This window comes from Panthera tigris, chromosome C2 (assembly GCF_018350195.1).
Source record: "Panthera tigris isolate Pti1 chromosome C2, P.tigris_Pti1_mat1.1, whole genome shotgun sequence".
NCBI lineage: Eukaryota > Metazoa > Chordata > Mammalia > Carnivora > Felidae > Panthera > Panthera tigris.
Window position 1 is genome coordinate 9,180,939 of NC_056668.1, and position 21,858 is coordinate 9,202,796.

The window sequence follows — 21,858 nt, forward strand, 5'->3', positions numbered from 1 at the left end:
CCCAATCGCACACGTTCTCTCAATCTCTAAAATTAAAAAAAAAAACCCATTTGTTTATTTCCCTGTTTTTTGTGTAACAGCTGCAACATAAGCAAAGCTACAGCGTAGGCAGAACTCATCTGACCGGTGCCATATTCCGTCAGTGTGTCCTCTCTCCAGACTTCATGATTCAGAAACATATCACCAAGACTGAAACTTGATCCACAAATCAGCACTATAAGGTTTCATGTTAACTTCGACTTTCGATTGTCGTATACTGCTCAGTACCTAGTAACCACGCATAAAGTCTTCTGTTTAGAGACATATCTCTTCTCAGGAGGGTCTGGGTGGCGGCTGACAGGATATGCACGATGTCAGATCTGAGCAGAGGAATGGCTCTCTCGTTGGAATCCTATTGGAAGACAGAGAAAACTTTACTGCAGAGGGATGAACAAGTAGATCATCGGCTTTCTGAATGTGGCCCTTCCTTACCGGTCTACCAAGGTTGCTCTTAAAAAGGTAGTTCTCAAAAGGGGTTGGTTCTTCACGATGCCCACGGACAGAAGCTACTCAGCTTTTGCTACGGAAACACCATCCTCACAAAAATGAACAAGGACGCTTCAGCCAGCTGGAAGCAAATGGTGACCGCAAAGTGGCTGCTATAAAGCTGCCTGGATCTGTCCCACCTGCCCCCTGCTCCCCACATCCTCGGGAATACTAGGGACTTCCTGGGAGAACACAAACGGCTTACCAGACATGTATAAAATGGAAAGAAGAACAGAACAATTTCCAAATTATTTCTTTGCACCAGAACATTGGAGTCCAACAGTGATGCACACAGAGACTTTACCTGTAGATGATAAAACAGCATGGACGTTTCACTCCCAAGTCATTTAACATCATTTGTAGGCTACTCTTTACACTCACAAAAATAAAATTAACTCTTCCTGGGAATCTTGAAACCACTGTGTTAAATCACATGGAATACAACAGTAAGGCGGAAATGTGGAAATATGGGTTCTAGCTCTAGACACTGGGGGTGGGGCGGTGAGAGGAGATCATCGAGATGACGTGACCTGGCTGACCTGTGAGCTGGAGGCTCCTCACCTTCTCCTCTGTCCTGGGAGTGTGGGTTCTGCTTGCCTTCCCTGCCTCAGAAGCTGCCTGAGGGGCGCAGCTTTGACATGGTGATGTGGCACTGACGACACCTGCATGGTATATGTGACCGACCCAGGCAAAGTCTCTACATAGTAAACTTTTACAATCTGGCAGGTGGATGCAGAGATCTACTTGTCCTGTGCCCGCCCAAGACAAGCCTCATCAGTAAGCTCCCCGGCGTAGTAAACTGGCCGCCGACCAATCTGGAGTGGCCTGCCTCTTCCTTTGGCCTCCCGCTGCCCTCTGCATGTATGGGACATTCCAGGTCACACCCAGGAAGTTCCCAAGGAGGCTGTAAACAGTGTAACATCGGACAGTGGATCAGCTGCAGCTCTCACACGTTGCATCTGAGAGCTTGAAGGGCTTGGACGAGATGGTCAGGTTCTAAGGCCTCAAATTCTAGGATCCAGAAAGGAATGTCTTTAGGTTCCGGTAGGATCTTTTGAGTAACCCCAAACTCCATTCAGTTACATGGATTCCAAACCAATTCAATCTATACTCTATGTGTCTTTTCCAAGTATAGATATACAGGAACACAGATGCAGAACAGTTGAGAAGAGCCATAAGGGAAATGTTAATTCGATAGAGAGGAGGGAAAACATTGGAGTTCTGTAGGAAAGCTGAGCGGGAAGGTCAGGGAGGGCCTGCACTGAGGCCGGGGGAGAAGGGGTGGGGAATGAGGGCAAGGAGCAGGGAGGCAGCATCACAGACTTGCAGGCCAGGCCGGGCAGTCAGTTTGGGGGTGCAGAGGGCCTGACGGGAGAGTGAGACTGGTGGGTTGGGAGCAAACCTATAATACTCTCAAGTTTGGACTTTATCTGTAGGCAAGAGGAAGCCAGATATTTTTCAAGCATGGTATGGATATGAACAAAGCTATGCTTTAACAAAGCAAAGAGCTAAGAGCAGTAAAAAAAAAAAAAAAAAAAAAAAACACAAAAAACAAGCCTGGATGGGCAGAGGATGGGCAGTCAGAAGATTATGATGTGGTCCAGAGCAAGGATCAGAAGCTGAAAGGAGAGCAGTGGAAATGGACAAAGCTGTTCAGTTTTACCACTAGGTGGCGACAGACTGCGGGCCATCAGACACACAAGACGTTAAGTCTAAAGATGTGGGAAGGTCAAGGGAAGGGATGACCTTGCCAGGAAAGAAAGCGGCCCTCCAAAGGGCCTGGGGATGGACACAGGAAGAACCTTGACAGTCTAGGTTTGAGAGCAGCCAGAGGAGAGGACGATGGCAAGAACAGGACTGACAGAGACAGTGGCTGGAGGAAGAGGGAGCCTGATGTGTGGACAGTGTGCAGTGTGACACAGGACAGGGAGGAAACGAGGTTCTAGCTACAGCAACAGACTCCGTGAGGCCTCAGAGCACTGGTCACAGCTAACTGCTTCCCGAAGGGCCCTCCTTAGGTGCAAGTACTTGTTTGAATACGTAAAGCGTTAGTTAACGCGTATGTTGAAAACAAACACCACCATCCTGGGTTTCATTCTGGGTACTGATGCCTCGAAGCCTCCTCCTCGTTTTGCTCAGCAGCAGAGCACACATGCTCTGAAGCTTGCAACACCTCCCTTTCCCTGTCGCTCTCCGAAGCCCCTCTGCAGCCCCAGTGACGGCCTGTGCCCAGAAAGCCGGGACCTGCGTGCCCCGCTCCACCAGCGTGAGAAGCAAAGCACCCACCGTGAGCTGGTAATCCGTCCCCAGCATGTACTTCTGCTCCTTTCCGGGCAAGTCCCTGCTGATGTGGCCCACCACGAAGAGCGAGGCAGGAAGGCGGATGGCGGGGCTCACCAGGACACTCCCCCAAAGGGCAGCGTAAAACACCTCCTTGCCGACCACCAGGGACAGCCTCAGGAGCAGAGCGTCTGTTCTGTGGACAAGACGTTACGGAAGGTAAGGGCTTGGTCCCAGGCATCCGTGTCTCACGGTAACCAACAGCCCCTGCTCGCCTTCCCCTGGCTGTGGGACCATTTCTTCGTGGTTCTGAGAGGCTGCCGCCTCTTGCTTTTCTGTTCTGTCCACCTGCTGGCCATCATTGAAACCGAATTTGCTAAAACAAGCATGTCGCTGAGAGGTACAGCTTCTTGGCCAACGGGAAGTGTCTGACTGGTGGTGGCACCGTGGCTCAGATCCATCTGTGGATCCTGATGCTGCAAGACCCGGTGGGTGGGCGGTTCCACCACCAAAAAGGGGATGAGCAGACCAGTCACTTTCATTAACATGTCAAATAAAAAATAAAAGGTCAGTGCGACTGACTGGAGACTCAAATAATGATAAAGACAGCCCTCCATCTGAGCAGAGCCAAGAGACATTTGACTTTAGAAACACTGGGAACAAAGTTCCCCTGGGAATTTGCAAATCCCATAAAGCCTGTCACTCCATCCACAGCACCCCCTCTGCTGAGTCCTGCTCTGGGACGCTCTCCTGCTGATGTCTGACATTCCTTTGTCTCTTATCTCTATCTGGGTCTCTCTCCCATGACGGGACATCAGCAACTCCACGTCCGCCCTTGAAGAGAAGCAGGGTCCTCAGCGGGTCCGGGCTTATTTTTCCACGGACACTGACCAAGGCCCGGCCCCTCTCCGCTCAGTGGTGTGCCTGCAGCTGACTAGGGCACCTTCCCCGTCAACAGTGAGAACGGCTTACGGGGCCAATGACAGCACCTGTCAGTAAATGGCAGAGGGAAATCTCCACAAAGCGATTTCATTTAATGAGCGAAGTGACTCAAAATCCAAAAGAATTCTACCTGTCGGGTTTCCTACTGGCAAAGAAGACAGGCAACAATCACAGGACTGGTCGTCCAGGGTGACGCAGTGGCCTACCCAGGTTCCCAGAATCAGGCCTGTGCTGTCCAGATCCTGTGTCTGCTTCCTGGCAAGGGTCCCTAGGACGAGTTTAACCTCTGTGCATGTTAGCTTGTGGCTCTGAGATACGGAGAAGAGATGGAGACGTTCGGACCATGACCTGAGAGTCTCCCGTAAACCTTAGCACAGGCGAACAGAGCTATCACCTCCCACCCATTACTACCAGGTCTGCTCTGCTTGCTGACACGTCCCTAGGGTCCAGATGATTGTCGGACACACAGCTGGCACCCAAAAACACGGGGAGAGGAGTGTCACTCTTTCCCTCTTATTACGACCCGAGTCACCTTCAGCTTACTTGTCGATAATCAGTTCAAGGTACACAAAGGCATTTCGTACAGAAAATTACTACCTCTTTATATTAACAGTAAATTTTGTTCTCTTTAACACTAGTCTGGGGTACCTGGCTGGCTCAGTCTGTAGAGCACGTGACTCTCGATCTTGGGGTTGTGAGCTCGAGCCCCTTGTTGGGTAAGGAAATGACTTAAAATCTTAAAAAAAATAATAAATAAAACTAGTCTGACCCTTTTAGTCATAAAATACTTGAATTTTACTGTGCACGTGATGCACATTACCACCTCCGCAGAAAAAACCAAAACTGAAGAGGCACGAATGACAGCCAAATGTTCAGGAAAAGCACACAGAATGTTTGGTGGCTAAAGATATCGACTGGTCTTCTATTGAGGCTGAGCAAACAAATAGAGCTTATCTCGCCCGGCTCTGAAAACAGCCCAGCAAAGGCCCTGATTTGAGGCAGGAGCACCACTCTCACTCAGCAGCAGCGGCTGCAGCGCACTGGGCAGGCCGACAGGCCGGTCTGGAGCTGGGAAGAGATTCCTACAGCAGGAGATTTGAGAAAACCCTGGGAGAGCTCCCCTCTCTCCGGGACCCCTCTCAGGGGATGAGTGATGCTTATATAAAGCCCGACCCCTCTCCGGGGAATGATGCTTAGATAAAGCCCGACCCCTCTCCGGGGACTGATGCTTAGACAAAGCCTGACCCCCTCCGGGGACTGATGCTTAGATAAAACCCATCGCAGACACAGCGGTGCACTCACTGCCGCGGCATCTCCCTTTGCTGGAACAGGGTATTCCCAAAGTCGGTTCCACGGAACACCGACCACGAGCTATTCACGGAGGGTTCAACTGTCCAGCAATGGGGGAGGTGCCACCTAAGCTATCCCTTTTGCATTCAGAGTGCACGGGCTAGTTCCCTTTGTTGGAGAAACGCAGCTTATGTCTCATTTTATCCTAAAAAAATTAATAGACATTAAAAATGTCAATGATGCTGTAGTTCAAAAAAGGGCAATTGTGACAAGACTTTGCTAAGGAGATTAAAGTGAAGGGCAAGATAACTGGGTTAAAAGTCAAGCAACTCTCTGGGGCGCCTGGTGGCTCAGTCGATTAAGCCTCTAACTCTTGACCTTGGCTCAGGTCACGATCTCATCGTTCCTGAGACTGAGCCCCGTGTCAGGCTCTGTGCTGACAGTGTGGAGCCTGCTTGGGCTTCTCTTCCTCTCTCTCTCTCTCTCTCAAAATGAATAAATAATCCTTATATATATAAAGAAAAGCCAAATAACTCTCTACTAAGTAAGAATCACTCCTATCATCTCCAATGTGAAATTAGCTTACACCGTTTAGAGCCCGGGACTCAAATGTTTTCTATTCAGATCGAATCAGCAACCAAAGCAGCCTCCGGACCCCTCCTATTTCCATGCCTCCTGCCTCACCCCGCCTGCCGCTCTCTCGTGCCTCCTGCAAACACAAGCTCACTCTCTATTCAGTGGATAGTCAGTGACACAGGCTGTTTGCTGTAAGCCCCAAGCCTTCCCCAACTTGCCACTTGCGTAGGGGATAGTCATGGAAAGCCAACCTGTCACAGGAGCAAAGAGCTCGAGGTGTGGCCATGTGAACAAGCACAACAGTGACAACAGTGTCCTGCACCACCACAGATACATGACCAGAGTACAAAAATTCTAGAGCCAGCAGAGCTGATCATCATGGTGCCTGGAACCGACCAAAAGAAAGGTCAATAAATGTTTCAACTACCATTTAAGTCAGGCTTTCTCAACCCTGACCCGATGGACTTTGAGGCAGGTAAGTCTTCACTGTGGGGACAACCATGTCACTGCAGGATGTTTATACTAGATGCCAGTAACACCCTCTCCATCTCAGTGGTAACAGCCAAAAATGATGCCAAATGTCCGTGGGGGACACGAATCACCCCAGCTGAGAACCACTAACTTACATGAAAATCTCTGCCAAGCAGTTTTTGCTTGCTTACAAACCTCTGACAATATTCACCTTTCCTCCATTTCCTCAGGAGTTCGAGATTTTCTCCAAACTACTCTTGTTTTCTCAGTGCAGCAAAACACAGCTATGAAGCTATTTCACAGCACTTTTATTTTATTTTGTTTTGTTTTATTTTATTTTATTTGAGAGAGAGTGCGCACACAAGTGGGGAAGGCGCAGAGAGAGGGAAACAGAATGAATCCCCATGCTGTCAGCACACAGCCAGACTCGGGGCTCAAACTCACAACCATGAGATCATGACCTGAGCTAAAACCAAGAGTCAGACACTAAGCCAACTGAGCCACTCAGGTGCCCCTCAGAGCCACTTTAGAAAAGACATTCTGGCCAGTCATCTGCAGGCATACAAGGGTCGGAAAGCCAGGGTGAATAAGAAGTCCTAACACCGGTCAGAGTTTCTGTTCTTAGGGTTCACTGACACACAAGCCAGGAAGCCTCCACCTCCGCGAAACTCGTGAGTCACCCTGCCCGCAGCGGCCCCAGCCCAACTCACCCCTCTGCATGTGCTACCAACAGGACAGCAGGACCCCCACTGACCCTCCTTTCCCTGTTCCTGCACAGTGTCTGCCGGGGAGTGTCTGACTCAGCTCCAGAGCACTCAGGGGGAGAAAGAGCTGACGACTCTCTCAAAATGATGACTTCTCTCAAATTAACATGGACACGGAGACCAAAGACTTTGGTGCAATCTTCCCATTACTGTGCCCGTGCACACCCACTCAGAGATTCTAGAACCCTCGACCAGTAACCACCTAGGAGAGCTGAAAACGAATGACTCTGGGGTGCTGCAGACACTGGGCCTGGTTTCCTGTCACAGCTCCATCTACCCAGTGATTTCATGCAGCTCTACTCAGCTCTTGGTCGGATGTCAAGAAATCACAAAAAAAAGCTATGTCAAGCAATGTTAGCAACTGTTCAAATGAGCCCTCATTGATCAACTAAGACAACACGCAAAAACACCCCAACTATTTACACTCTTCTGGTGTGATTCATTCTTATAGATTAAAAAAAAAACACAAATCGCAACACATTTAGGGAACTGATGTGTTCATCTGTCAGATGACAGAAAAAGCATTTACGTACACACACGTGAACATACCATATTTGTCTGGGAAACATGAATGGGCCAGAACTTCTAGAAAGAGCCTGAGCTAGGAGTCAAGAGACAGATCTGGTAAGGGCCCTCTAGTTGACTCCTACATGACCTTCCATTCATCACCTCCACACACCTACCAATCCTGCATGCGGCCACCGGCTTAACAAGGCAGTGACACAGACTCTGCCTCCTACAGAAGTGGACGGCTGACCAGACCCACGGCAAGGGGGGGCTCTCCGCTGGGAAGTGGGAAGCCACCACCTGCTCTATGTGAAAGCTTGAAATGTTCCAGTGTAAATTTTTGGTTAGGTATGTCAAATTCCACTACAAATGCTGTTGACTTAAATGCACCCTTAATAACCACTAGCCACAATCCCCCAAACCATTCTAGTTATCTGGTTTCTCTGAATTTAGGGGAGCACTCCAAATAGACCTTGGATTGATTCCTTGATTCCACCCCAGCCCCTGCACCCCCCAGTCACAGCCATGACAAAGGTGGGGCGGCTGGGGCCTCTGGCGTGGGGGAAATCTGGGCAGTGCATTGTGTAATCAAATGAAAACTTTTGCAAGCACCAAGGTTTCTAAACCTCCCAGTCAGGCTGCACACAGGCTCTTAAAACAGGTCCTATTAAATAGAGGGTAATCACAGTGATCAGACGGTTGATACAACGGAAGTGAGTTCTTACATGATAATTCCCCAGACAAACAGGACACGGTATATACCCAATAGTCTGAATAGACTTATGCCTTCTTCTGCTCCTAAGCACGAGTGAAACAAGCCCTCCATGAGTTTTTATGCTAGGAGCTTTACAAATGTCTCCAAAGTGCTGCTGAAAGGTGTCGAGCTATTCTGCTTAGTTAGCATTGCCTTCTCGAGCCCCAGCCATCAATGAGCATGGCTCTGCTTTCGTTCAGAGGCAGCCAGGTGTAATGGGAAGCAGGAAGACTTTGGAATCTGACCTACGTGGCTCAGAATCCCAGCTCTGCCACTCACTCACCATGTGACTCTGGGAAACCTTACCTTCTGACTCTCACCTGTAACTGAAGGCAGTTCCCAGGAGAACACAGCATCCAGTCAAGCAGGGACCACCATGGCAACGGAAAGCATCACCCCGACTTCTGCACCTTTCCCTGCTGCTCCTTCTTCCCTGCTTCTTACACAGCAGGCCCCCCAACGTCCCCCCGCTGTGCACCAGCAGGTCCCCCTGCACCCCCTCCCCCGGTGCACCAGCACCACCCCCCCACCAGCAGTCCCGCCACCGTCAGCACTGGATGAGACCCACCTGTCGTAGATCTCCGAGCCCTCCTCCAGGCCGGGCAGCAGGCCCACAATGAAGGCCTGGAGACTGGGCAGGAGAAGCTTCTGCAGCGGGAGAAAGTATTTCTCATACAGGCCAAGCAGCACGGGCCTCACCGACATGGCTGCGTTCGCCAGAAGAGGAAACAACCCATAGCTTTGGGAAAGAGAAAGGGAGATCGGGGTGGGGGATAAATGAGACACCGAATCAGAAGTTTGGCACAATCACCCAGCCAAAGGGGATTTTCATTTTTTTATTACGTTTTTAAAAAAATATTTATTTTGGGCGGAGCACAAGTGAGGGAGGGGCAGAGAGAAGGGGACAGAGGATCTGAAGTGGGCTTTGCGCTGACAGCCTGACAGCAGCGAGCCTGATGCGGGGCTCGAACACACGAACTGTGAGATCATGACCTGAGCCGAAGTCGGACGCTCAACGGACCGAGCCACCCAGGTGCCCCCAAAGGCGATTTTCAAAAGCAGCCAGCTAGCCATTTACACTAGGGACGGAGACGCTTGCCTGGCACGGGATGGTCACAACGTGCTGTTGGGCAAAGAGCGGACATCTAGGCAGGATGCACGTTACACGTCCACTTAGGACACACTTATGGGGAGGCCGGGGAGGATGCCTCCAGAAGGTGAGCCCTGGCCATCTCCTGCTGACGTCTTTAGGATGAACTGTTGCCTACCACTCCCCCACGTTGCTTGTCCTTTTCTAATCTCGTGAACTGAAATATGATTACTCAGGTAACAAAAAAGTAATACGGTAGGGAAGCTACTCTACCTGTACAGGAACAAATCCTTGGCCAGCCATTTGGTCCCCACAATTTTGAAGATAATCTCATAGGTTTCTAGGGCTTTTAGGTGCACACCACTGGGCAAAGCAGGATGGAGGCACTGGGCTAATCTCTTGCTGATGAGGAGCCGTCTTGGCAATAAGGAATACCTCAGGTTACTCTGAAGAGCCTGGAAAACAAGAGGAAAAACAGGAGGAAAAAGGGAGCAATGTTTACAATGGAAAGTAAATCTGTCGAGGCCAGGAAGACAAGAACAGATTCAAAAGGAAGACAGAGGGTCATCGTGGGGAACACCAGGGGGGCCATGAGCCAGGGGGCACAGGTATCAGGGAAGCCCCCAGCAATGCTGGAGGTGAGGCAGGTATCAAAATCAATAGCAAGGAAGATTCTGTCACCATCAGACCAGCCTCTTGGCCACACATAGGAAGCCAGGTACAGGTGAGGGCTCCAGTCCACGCATGAGGCTCAGCGGAGCACAGACCATATTGGGGGAGGTGACCCCCGTCCCTAAGAAGACCCTCGTTCTTGCACTGAGGAAGCCCTTGGACTCTGTCCAGGGAGAAGAAGGGGTCTGAGTTATCCCCATCATTCTCCCAGCTTGGCTTCACAGCCGGGGGCTCTGAGCAAGGGGTCACCCCAGAAGAAATGGGGGGGCACACCTCTCGGCCATGACTCCTGGCATCTCCACCAGCTGGTGATCCTGCTGGGAGGGACCTGCGTCCCGCAGGAGAAACGCCCAGCCCCGTTGGGATGCGGCAACGGCACTCCTGAGCCGGGCCTTGCCTGCGTATTCGCAGTACCTGAGAACCACAATCAGGAGTGTGAGCGGACTGCGGCCGTTCTGCCCGGCCTCAAGTGACCACAGGCAGAGTGCTGCGGTTGGGTGGGTCCTCATGACTCAACCTTATGAGACAAAGTGTCTGTCATTAGGGAACAGTCCACAAATATTTGCTGAAGGCCTACAGGGTGAAGTCCACGCTTCTCAAAAAGCCACTCAAAGGCCTCCATAGCATGACTCCTGCCTGCCGTGACTCTTAATACTTCAGATCCATTTGTGATTCCTGCCTGGCTCTCTGCCCAAGCTCCATCCTGTCCACTTTGCTAATCTCCCTCACATGAGACCTAGCACCCCATCTCACGGAGGCGGAATGGCTCTCCCTGGCAGGGGCCCTCCGTCCCCTTCCCCGTACTTAGTTCTGGCTACTCTGGGTTCCATGGGCATATCTGTCACGGATTTACAACCCTGTTCTACTGATCATCTGCTTCACGGCTGACTCAGGTGGGCAATGACTTGAGGGCTGGGTCTATGGTCTTCCTTCACCTGTAACAATCACTTGGGCACTCTGCATATCACCTGAAACAAAGCCGGCGTGTTCTGGAAGAATGTCAGAAGACGTGTGATGCCACCTGCACTCTGTGTCACAACTGCTGGCCACTGGACCACATGTTCTTTTGATCAACGAAGAAAATGACCTTAAACATACACTGAGGTTATGCAGGAGGCAAAGGGAAAGGAAGGAAAAGAATATTTTTCATCGGAAGGCTGGAGTCTAACTGAACTCTTGAATTCAATAAACCTATGTTTCAAAAAAATAAAAAAAAAAAGCTCATGCAACTAGAAGTCATCAAGAAACACCTTGAAACATTATATATAGAAGTCTGACATTTTAAAACAAAGGGAAAGCCAACAAATTAATTTTTTTTAAATGTCTCCTGTCAAAACAAATCCTGAGGTGACTGGAAACACATGCTGTGACGAAGGATAAGAACAAACTGAGAGTTTTGGCAGAGGGAAAATGAATGTGGGAAACGCACAGGAAACTGCATTTTATTATGGGCGTTTTCAGACACACAGAAAAGCAGGGGCAACGGCAATGTAACCAGCACCCGGCTTCAACGAGCATCAACTCCCGGCCAATCCTGAAGACGCGGCTTTTGGAAAACCACGTCTGAGACTTGACTGGCTTAACAATAACGTGGCTGTGGGCTTTCTCCATGGATTTAAGAGCAGGAGAGAGAGCCTCTGTCTTCACCTGTAACAATTATTTCTATCAGGATAAAGCACTTGTTTTTTAAGTCACTACCTACTCTCGTTCGCCTCAGTATCCTCAGGATTTCTTCTATCTGAGGTGGAAAAGATGTGATGCACCTCCCATGGCGGTCATTCGGGACTCACCAGCATCTGCTTCCCTTGGGCTGTGCATGTAGAATCCCATTTCTCTGCCCTTGTGACCCTAGGTGTGGCAGCATGACTTACTCTGGCCAGAGAGATGAGTAGTGATACGTGTCATATTGGCATAGGCTCTACGAGCCAACTCAAAGCTTGTCGGGTGCTCTTCTCTTGACTCTAAGATCATGGAAATGTGGGTTGAGCTGAAGCCCTTCCCAGCCTGGCTCCCTGAGAAATTACAGAGCAGAAACCCCTTGCAGCCCAGTGAGGCAGAACTCAACCATGCTGTAACACTCACAGAGATTAGGGATTGTTTGTTACCCGGGCATAACCCTCCTTATCCTGACTGATACACCTCTTCCCACGTAAATGCAATGATGATGAACCACAACCATTCTTTCCAAATGAAGGGGGCTGCTTGCTATTTCTTTTTCATTTGAATGTGTGACTTCATGTAATTTGAAAAAGATATAGGAAAAGGAATATAACCAAGAACGGAGGCTATAACCAGCAAAGGTGGACCTGGTTGTTCATTGTATGCCGTCCACGTTAATCCATGCAAACACGGCATGCCTGAGACAGGGGCTCTGTGCTGTTGAGGGAAAGGTGCCTAGAAATATAGGATGCTGCTTGATCTGAAAATTCAGCAAGAATAAAGGAGATAAGCAGATCGTACGCAGAAAACCAGGAAGCTGTTCCTCCTTCCTGGTAAGAAAAACGCCAATTAGAACTACAAGGAAATACCATCCTTTTCACCCATCGGACTGTCAAGTTCGATCAAGGCGCACAGGTTCAGGAGCGGAGCAGGGCCAGCCAGGGATCATGAACCAAGTTCCTCACCTGGAGTCAGGATGTGGCCAAACAGAACTTGCGAGCCTGCTCCGTGGAACAGTCAGGACATTCCACCCTGCAGATTTCCATCACCAATGATGGGACTGAAATAGTGCCTCGGTCACAGTGGCTGTGCTAACCCGCTTCCCACAGAGCCTGCCACTCAACAGGCGCTTCCACGCTGAGGCTAAGCAAACAAGACTGTAGTATCGTTAGACCGGTTTAACATGTGAGCGTGGGGCTGACAGCCTGGCATTCCAGTCCCACCATTTATTTGCTCATTGGGCAAATTCTTTAACCTCTCTGGCTATAGTTTCATCTATAAAAATGAAGATCATGGCGCTTCACAAAGCTGCAAGCATCAGGTGAGACACCACATGTAAACAGGACAGCACGCTGTCTGGCACCCGGGAAGCACATGACCTCTTACTATAAGGACAAACTGAAGGGGCACCTGGATGGCTCAGTTGGTTGGGCGTCTGACTTCGGCTCAGGTCACGATCTCACGGTTTGTGAGTTCAAGCCCTGAGGCGGGCTCTGTGCTGACAGCTCAGAGCCTGGAGCCTGCTTCGGATTCTGTGTCTCCTTCTCTCTCTGCCCCGCCCACGCTCACACTCTGTCTGTCTCTCCCAAAAATAAATAAACATTAAAAAAAATTTTTTTTTAAAAATAAGGACAAACTGAAAAGGAAGCACAAGACTTAGAGATGGAGAGAAGATACACTGCATTTTAAAAGAACTGAATGATGGGCAGGGGCATCTGGGTGGCTCAGCTGGTTAAGCATCTGACTCGGTTTTGGCTCAGGTCAGTGACCTGAGTTCGAACCCTGTGTTGGGCTCTGCGCTGGTAGCATGTAGCCTGTGTGGGATTCCATCTCCCTCTCTCTCTCTGCCCCTCTCCCACTCACACTGTCTCTCTCTCTCTCTCTCAAAATTAATAAATAAACTTTAAAAAAAAATTTAAAAGAATTGACTGATAGGGGACCTGGGTGGCTCAGTCATTAAGTGTCTGACTTTGGCTCAGGTCATAATCTCACGGTTCGTGAGTTCAAGTCCCAGATGGGGCTCTCTGCTGTCAGTAAAGAGCCCGCTTCGGATCCTCTCTCTCTCTCTCTCTCTCTCTCTGTTCCTTCCACCCCCATCTCAAAAATGAATAAACATTAAAAAACAAATTTTAAAAAGTTTCTCTAAAAAAAATAATAAAAGAATGGACTGATACCCAGTTGTTTACAGATAATGCCCTTTATTGTCACAAAAGCAAACAAGGACACTAGTTAGGGGTGCTGATGAGGAAGGGTGAAAAATATATCAAATCAGAAAAGCAAAACTCAAACCGCTCTTATGTTTGGTGGTAAGATCACTGCAGACCCAAAATATGATGAAAATCCCAAGAGACACTAAAGCGAAAAAGGAAATCTGCACAGAGGAGGTAGAGTTGGGAGAACACGAAACTTCCTTTTAGGAAGACAGAGGCAAAGATAAACACCAATGCTGAAGATTAAAAGGGATAATAAAATATTACTTCTTAAATAATATTTAAGGCAAAATTTCTAAACAAACATTTTGCCAGCCTTAAAACTGGAGATTAGAATCTCCAGTGAATAAGGAATCTACTCCTGAAATCATTGTTGCACTATATGCTAACTAATTTGGATGTAAATTTTAAAAAATAAAAAATAAAATTTAAAAAAAAACTTAAATAAAAAAAAAAAAGAATTGCCAGTGAAACGCTTTGTCTGTAGTGCATTTAAAGCACTTTCTGAAATAAGGGATTCCCTTAGACAGAGCACCTCCTCCCCCAGAGTGATGGACTTCATGCAGGAAAGGAGGTTGGGGGCCCTATTTAAAAACACTTTTTAAAATGTTTATTGTTTATTTTTGAGAGAGAGAGAGAGAGAGTGCAAGCAGGGGAGGGGCAGAGAGAGAGTGGGGGACAGAGGATCTGAGGCAGGCTCTGCACTGAGAGCAGAGAGCCGGATGCGGGGCTCAAACTCACCAACTGTGAGATCGTGACCTGAGCCGAAGCTGAACGCTTAACCGACTGAGCCACGAGAAGCCCCTAAAAACACCTTCTGCGTGGGCAGTACTAAGCAGCATCTCGCAAACATGCCTGAAGGGGAACATAACCTAACTCTTGATGCCATTAAGGAAACAGTGATCTGCTCGCCATCACCCTACCCTGTGTGCAGAAGCTGGGGGCGGTGGGGGGGAGGGGGACCAGTGAAGGAAGAGCCAGTTGCTTCTGGTCAGTGGTCACAAAGGTGTGGTGTCCCTTTAGAAGACTCCCTTTCTAAGACTCTTCCTTTATTCTCGTTGAGGGCTAATGCATGGCCATGAGGGGAACGGCTCCATGTTTTCAGGGCAAACTTAGATGAGAATGAGTCATCCAATGATTCACTCTGCCACTTTGGCTGCTAAAGATTCAGAGCTCACGGTGGTGTTTGAGCCACCGTGTCTTTTTTCAGGAGCTCCTCTACCTGGAAGCTGTCACTTAGGCATCCCTGGACATGCGAAGTGCTTGGCCCATGTGGCTGGCCCACTTTTAGGATCTGAAAAGCACTTCTCAGTTGGAAACTGGAGGCATTCTGCCGCATCCTCTCTGAGAGTGAGATCAAGCCAGATGCCCAGAGCTGTCACCGCTCTTGAAAAAGTAAATGTTCTATTTAGAATAGCCCTGGCCTAGGAGGTTTCAAAACGGAGTGCTGCGCACTGGCGATGGGCATGTAAAATGGTGTAATCACTGTGCACACAGCATTGTGCATGGTGGCCCCTCAAAAGATTAAACATTTGACTTGTTTACCAAACTACCATATGATCCAGTAACCCTACTGCTGGGTACACGTTCAAAAGAACTGAGAGCAAATATCAAACAGATATTTGCACACCCATGGTCACTACAGCACTGTTCACAACAGCCAAAAGGCAAAAAACACCCAAATGTCAATGAACTGATAAACCAAATGTGGTCTACACATACAGTGAATATTACTTGGCCTTAAAAAGGAAGGAAATTGTGGGGCACCTGGGTGGCTCAGGCGGCAAGTGTCCAACTTCGGCTCAGGTCATGATCTCACAGTTCATGGGTTCGAGCCCCGCATTAAACTCTGTGCTGACAGCCTGGAGCCTGCTTTGGACTCTGTGTCTTCCTCTCTCTCTGCCCCTCCCCGACTGGCACTCTGTCTTTGTCTCTCAAAATAAATAAACGTTAAACTAAAAAAAAAAAAAAAAAAAAAAAAAGGAAGGAAGGAAGGAAAGAAATTCTGACATGCTACAACATGGAGGGCCCCTGAAGGCACTGCACTCAGTGAAAGAAACCAGACACAAAAGGACAAATCCTTTATGACTCCCCTTAAGTGAGGGACCTAACGCAGTCAGATCCACAGATACAGAAAGCAGCACGGGAGGGGTCGGGGGAGGGGAAGTGAGTGGAGCTAGTGTTTATGTCTAATGGAAACAGGTTCAGGTTCAGATGGTGGTGACTGCTGTATGCCCCTGAACTGTACACTCACATAGTTGAAACGGCAAATTTCATATTACGTAGATTTTATTACCCCAAAAGAAAAAAGAAATGAATGCTGTGTTTCACCCAACCGCTCCTGCGGCCGGGCTACAAGAACCATGAACTCTCGAGCGATGTTTGCATGTTGGACAAACCACAAACTCTTTCCTTATCAGAGAACAAAGGAACTCCTTTTAATAAACCCTGAAGGGACCCAGGGACTTGGGTCCAGCCTCTCCTGAGTGTTTCCAACCCTTCAATAGCAAACTAGCCACCTTGAACTGAGTCCAGCTTCCACTGCTTGAAAACTGCTGATTTCCCCTTCATCCGTTCCCAGCTGTTTAAGAGCTGCCAAGACTGGACCCCTGGTGTGGACGAGGGAGGGCCGCGCGACTCTGCCTCTTTCCTGCCAGCCTCTATGCAGACGCTTGCTTCTCCGGCGGGCAAAGCCCAGTGAGTATTTCCAGGGAAGTTTCGGAAACTGTTTGGGTTGTGTTTTTTAGGAAACCCAAAACCCAAGCAAGTTAACAGATACATTGACAAACAGATACGGATAAGTATACAGATATAGTATATAATATATGTATTTATATTCCATCTACAATGCGCATGGTAAACACGGAATAAAAATGATGTTTACTAAAAGGAAAAAAAAAGATGAGAAACGTTCTTCAGCTACAGAAGAAACATCTCAGGGAAACTCATGAATCTGGAAGGAAAAAATGGCCATGTTTTCAGAGTCACTTGGAAAAGTGCTAAACAGAAAGGAAAAGCTAGGATCAAACCAGAAATAAACCTTCCTTCCTTATTTTCCTCAAGAACTACACTATTTTAAAAACATTCCTTCAGCTATAATCAAGATACAATTATAATATTTTGGACTTCATTGTATGTGTAGGCTCAGCAGGTTGACCTGAAAATAATAAAAAAAACTTACAAAATGTAAGTTTGGAAAAAAAAAAAAAAAAGGTTTGAACCACATCCAAGCTTCATTAATAGAGACCAGGAAGTGTCTCACTTTGCCCCACCCAAGACAACATCTGTGTCGCACTTTGTTAAACTCTGACAGTAAACTGTCAGCCTATCTGACAGTCTGACGTCTTCCAGGACTCTCAGCACAATTTAGATACCGTTCCGTGTAAGAAACGGGATTAAAAATTCCAAAAGGGTAGACCACCGACTCAAAAAAGTAACTTAATGCACTTAAACATGGTTTAAGACAAATTGTATGTGAAGTGTATTTTATCACAATTAAGAAAATTTTAAAGGGTCATTTAACAATATGGGTAAGGGAGTGAGTTATATTTGATTTTTAAAAAGTTTCGGGGTGCCTGGGTGGCTCCGTTGGTTAAGCGTCTGACTTCAGCTCAGGTCATGATCTCACAGTTCGTGAGTTCGAGCCCCGCGTCAGGCTCTGTGCTGACAGCTCAGAGCCTGGAGCTTGCTTCAGATTCTGTGTCTCCCTCTCTCTGACCCTCCCCTGTTTGTGCGCGCGCTCTCTCTGTCTCTCTCTCTCTCAAAAATAAACATTAAGAAAAAAAAAGTTCCTAGAAGAGCTCGCCCAAACCTAATTTTGCACGGTGATCACCCTGACTTTGGAATTCAGAATGCCAGATGCCCATCTATAAAGAAACTCAAGCAAGCCAATTTTAAAGCAGGTCTCGCGTCAAGCTGCTGGTAAAATACCAGCAGGTCTTCCTTCTGGAAGTTGGTCATCTCTAAAAGGATGTTCATTTCATGCTATGAGAACGAAGCCGAACAGAGAGTAAGGCTGGCCAGGTAGCACGAGCTTGAACACTCATTACATACTTGGCCAAGGGACACCCGCGATGCCCTTCAGACAGAAGGAAAACAGAACAGACACTGAGTAATAACAAAGTGGCCAGGACTCCCCACACTAAAGTAGGCCAAGTGCTGAAGGTGGGGATGGTGGAGAGCGTCTCGCCTTACCTGACATGGCAGTGCCTCAGCCACCACGCCAGCTGGGGGGGGGGGGGCTAGAGACAGGAGGAGGACAGACAGGCCCCCTAACAGCCACTACAGGATGTTGAGATTTCACAGATAACCAATGAAGCCAGCTTTTGTTTAACTGGGGGAGTGACACGGGCTCAACCCCTCTGTAAAAGAAGAGCTTCCTTCTTTAAAAAGGTCACGGGCTGCAACATGACTGTCCTGCGCGGGACATGTCAGCTGACCGCTCAGGACCAGCCCACAGCACAGTGAACTGAGTGAGTAGTCCGCTCTCGACCAGGGTCACAGCACCCACACCCCACGACCCTGGCAGGGCGCCGCGGCCTCTGGTTCACTCAACCTTCCACAGGAGGTAGAGACGCACAAGAATATGTTTCTGCTTTTAAAATTCCTTACGCTTATTTTTGTCCCTTTTGAATCAGCTCCACCTTACTGCTATAGCTGATATTAACTTATACTTTCCGAGCAAACACCATGCTGCCTGCACAGGAGTACAAGCAAAGGCTGAGCACACACAAAGGCGGGAGACGTTACAAAGCGCGGCCCGAAGGCAGAGCAGCGGGCTGTCCAGGGCCAGGCTGGGGGTGAGGGGTGGGGGGACACACGGCAGGCCAACCCCAGCCGGAGCCACCGCTGACGACCTGATGATACCACAAGCCCTGGGCCCCAGCCTCTGTGGGGCTGTCTCGGGAATCCATCTTTCTGAGCTTAACCAGAGCTGGCTGGGCTGTGGAGGGAATGCTGTGCTGGTCTAACTCATGACAAGGAGAGGCAGGGGCAGGGGCCCCGTGACGATGAGCACGGGCTCGGAATCAGGTGACCTGGGGCCCCATCGGGGCACCAGCCTTGCTCAGCTGCCCCGCTGGGCACAAGTTCCCCGGAGCACGCAGGCCAGACTCAAAAGGAGCTGAAAGGTTCCACGTTCATGCCGTTCCCACTTCCCCAGGGCATCGGGATTAACAAGGAGTGCATTCGACAGGATCACGGGGTGCACCCCGGGCTCTCGCTTGAGAGGACTGGGGAATCTCCACACTGGGTCGGGAAACTCCTTTTAAAACACGTGACAGACGCATCGCTACCTCACAGAGGGCAAGCTGTGACACACGTGTTCCAGTATTGCTCTTTATTTTTCCCCTTCTGAGTTTATTACAACATCTAGATCGTAGAAGCCACTCCCTCTCACCACTAATGGCGATTTTCCCAGTCTTCTACATGGAAACTTTAGACGGCTAGCTGTGACGCTTTCCAGGTTTCCAGACACATCTTACTCTTTCCCGGCTGCGGTGCAGGTCCTGAGCCCTCCCTTACACCCAGGCACCCGTGTGTGGGTGCTGCGGCCGCGCTGGATGAGCTGAAACACGGGATGCTGAACTAAGAAGTCTCAAGCAAGCCTGACCTGCACTCGGTGCCTTCACCAGTAAAAGGGGTTGAATGACACCAACTTTGGAGAATTACAGGTTTGAAAAAACAATGAGTGACAAGCATGTAAGGGGGGCTCACTAAAAGGGAATCATTCTATTTTGGGGGCTCTGAGCCAAGAGGCTCAGGGGTGATGGAAAAGGGTGGGAGGAGGTCACGGCAGCAGAGTTAGATAGTGAACCACACGAAAGGAAATGAATTAGTGAATTAGAAGGGCAAACACGCCCTTCAGAACTAAACACGGAAACATACATGATATAGACAACACAAAATACTTGAAGAATTTATAACCATAAACCAGAAGATCTAATAAAAGCCTATCGTTAAGATACTAAATGACTCAGTGTCTGGACATATGTTCTTTTCTGCTTTTCAAACGTATTTTAATCCACATACAAATGATATATTTAACAAATAAACCAAAAGCCTATTATGTGGAAACCAACTTGTTCAAGTCAGAGCCAAAAAAGCAGCAAGAGTATCTTAGAGAAAGAGTCTCATTACAAATCCCAAACACGCTTCAGTCCCAAAAGTTCTACTGATAGAACTCCATATTCTTTCAAAGTCACAGCCAGAAGAAGAGAACTGGCACGCTCAAATGGGACTGAATATTATCCCCTCCTGGGCAGAGGTTTCTCTAGAGAGCTCCAGAGCAGCACTTCCTGATCCTCAATGTTGAAGCAAAATGGGTTCAGCAGGGCTGTGTGGAGCTTGGGACACATCTTCCCAGTGCTCTGGCTCTGACAGCCCACAAAAGCCTCGGGCACCGGAACGCACTGGGCTCCTGTGACCCGCACGTGCAGCAAGGAATGTAATTCAGAGTCACAAGCCGGGGGTGAAGAAGAAGAACACACCGCCCCAACGCTGCACTGCCTGTTCAAGCTGATCCGAACCTGACCTGTGCGTCTCCTCCTCTCTGCTCTTCCTCTGCTTCCCAGTCCCCGAGACAAGCCAGCTGCATAAAAGCAGGGACAGCTGAAGAACAAGGTAGCTCTTGGTGAGGGGGAGGGAAAAGGCTGCTAACCAGGCACACAGGGACGGTGACCAAGGTGTGAAAGCCTGGCTCTTTCCAAATCCATTCAAGCCCAAAGCTGGCTCCACTCTGCAAACCCCAGCAGCTATAAAACTGCCCGGGACCCTCAGAACCAAGACGCTGAACACATGGCTGGCATAAAGCAGGCACTCAAGGAACACTGCCTCCTCAGAAACACAACGGGGCTTCTGCACTGAGGGTGAAACCCGTGCAGGTGGGGAGACAGAAAATCCTCTGCAGTTTCTCTGAAAATGCCCTGATGCCAACCAGAACCACGCCGGTGCAGATGGCGAGGGCACAGATCAGCAGGGGACATTCCATGCCTTTTAAGGACACATAAACACCTTTACTGCTGAGAAACAAGCGTGCCTGCTTCTGCCCCCAGAGGAAACAGGCTCCCACAGGTTAAGGATGGTCCAAGGTTGCGGACTCAGTTACCAAGCTTTGGGCTGTAAAGCACAGGATATCCAAGTATACAAATCTCAGTGAAGAAACATATCACCTCACAACCTAGAGCACAACCTAAAGTCTAGAGCAGTGATTCCCAAACTGGGGCAATTTTGCCCTAGGGACGTGTGACCATGTCTGGAAGCATTTTTGGCTGTTATAATGGGGTTTGGGGGTGGGATGTGGACAAAGGCCAGGATGCTGATGAACATTCTATAACGCCCAGGGCAGCACTCCCTGCCCCATCACGGAAGGTCACCAGCACCAAGGCCAAGAAACTGGTCTCGGGGAGCATATTCCTGTATTTGGCTAATGCAAAGGGCTTAGTGACATCCCAAAAGCACCTGAACCTTTTCATGCTTGTGTGCTTCTCACGGTGAGTTGACTTATCCTCAGCCTTTTCCTACTGTGGCCTCAGATGTCTGCCACATATCAGCCCTAAATTCCCCCTCAATTAAAGAGAGGAACAAAACGTCAAGGGTTGGTTCCTTTCCTGTCTCTTCGTATTAGAGGAAGCCCTTTCCAGAAGCCAGCTGGCCACACCTCATAGGTCAGAGAAGGTCACATGCTCGTGTCTGAATCAATCCCTGCCCAGGGAAATGGAATTACTAGGAAGAAGTCGTAGGCCAGTAGCATTGACCTCTGAGGCTGGGAGATGGGAGCTGCCACGCTGCAGCCCATTGTTACCTGATGCCTACACATAGCTGGGTTCTTCCGACAAGGAGGCAGGGGGTGAGCAGCTGGGGAGACATCCAGCACGTGTGTCTCAGTCTAAGCAGCGGTGAGCTTGAACATAAACCAGGGTGCTCTGCTTTTTTAAACATTTATTTTAAGAGAGAGAACTCAAGTATGCACGTGAGTGGGGGAGGGCAGAGAGATTGGGAGGTGGGGAGAGAATCCTAAGCAGGCTCCACGCTGTCAGCACACAGCCTGATGTGAGGCCGATCCCACAAACTGTGAGATCATGACCTGAGCTGAAATCAAGAGTCAGGCGTTCAGCCGAC

The 21,858-nt window shown here is 49.0% G+C and overlaps 1 protein-coding gene across 6 annotated transcripts in view; it reads right to left on the reverse strand.

Annotated features, from left to right (window-relative positions):
- Window positions 1-21,858, reverse strand: part of DOP1B (DOP1 leucine zipper like protein B) — a 103,457-nt gene that overhangs the window by 61,710 nt on the left and 19,889 nt on the right. For 5 of the 6 annotated variants that reach the window (XR_006222048.1, XM_042998493.1, XM_042998495.1 and 2 more), the window contains exons 3-7: window positions 9,473-9,654; window positions 8,678-8,848; window positions 2,812-3,001; window positions 731-829; window positions 268-391 (exon numbers count right to left, since the gene is read on the reverse strand). Coding sequence is in view for 5 of the 6 variants with exons in the window: in XM_042998493.1 (XP_042854427.1) it covers window positions 268-391; window positions 731-829; window positions 2,812-3,001; window positions 8,678-8,848; window positions 9,473-9,654 (766 nt within the window). In the remaining variant the exon portion in view is untranslated. Of the gene's footprint in view, window positions 1-267; window positions 392-471; window positions 666-730; window positions 830-2,811; window positions 3,002-8,677; window positions 8,849-9,472; window positions 9,655-21,858 lie in introns of those variants that run through there. The other variant, XM_042998496.1, reaches the window with a different exon arrangement.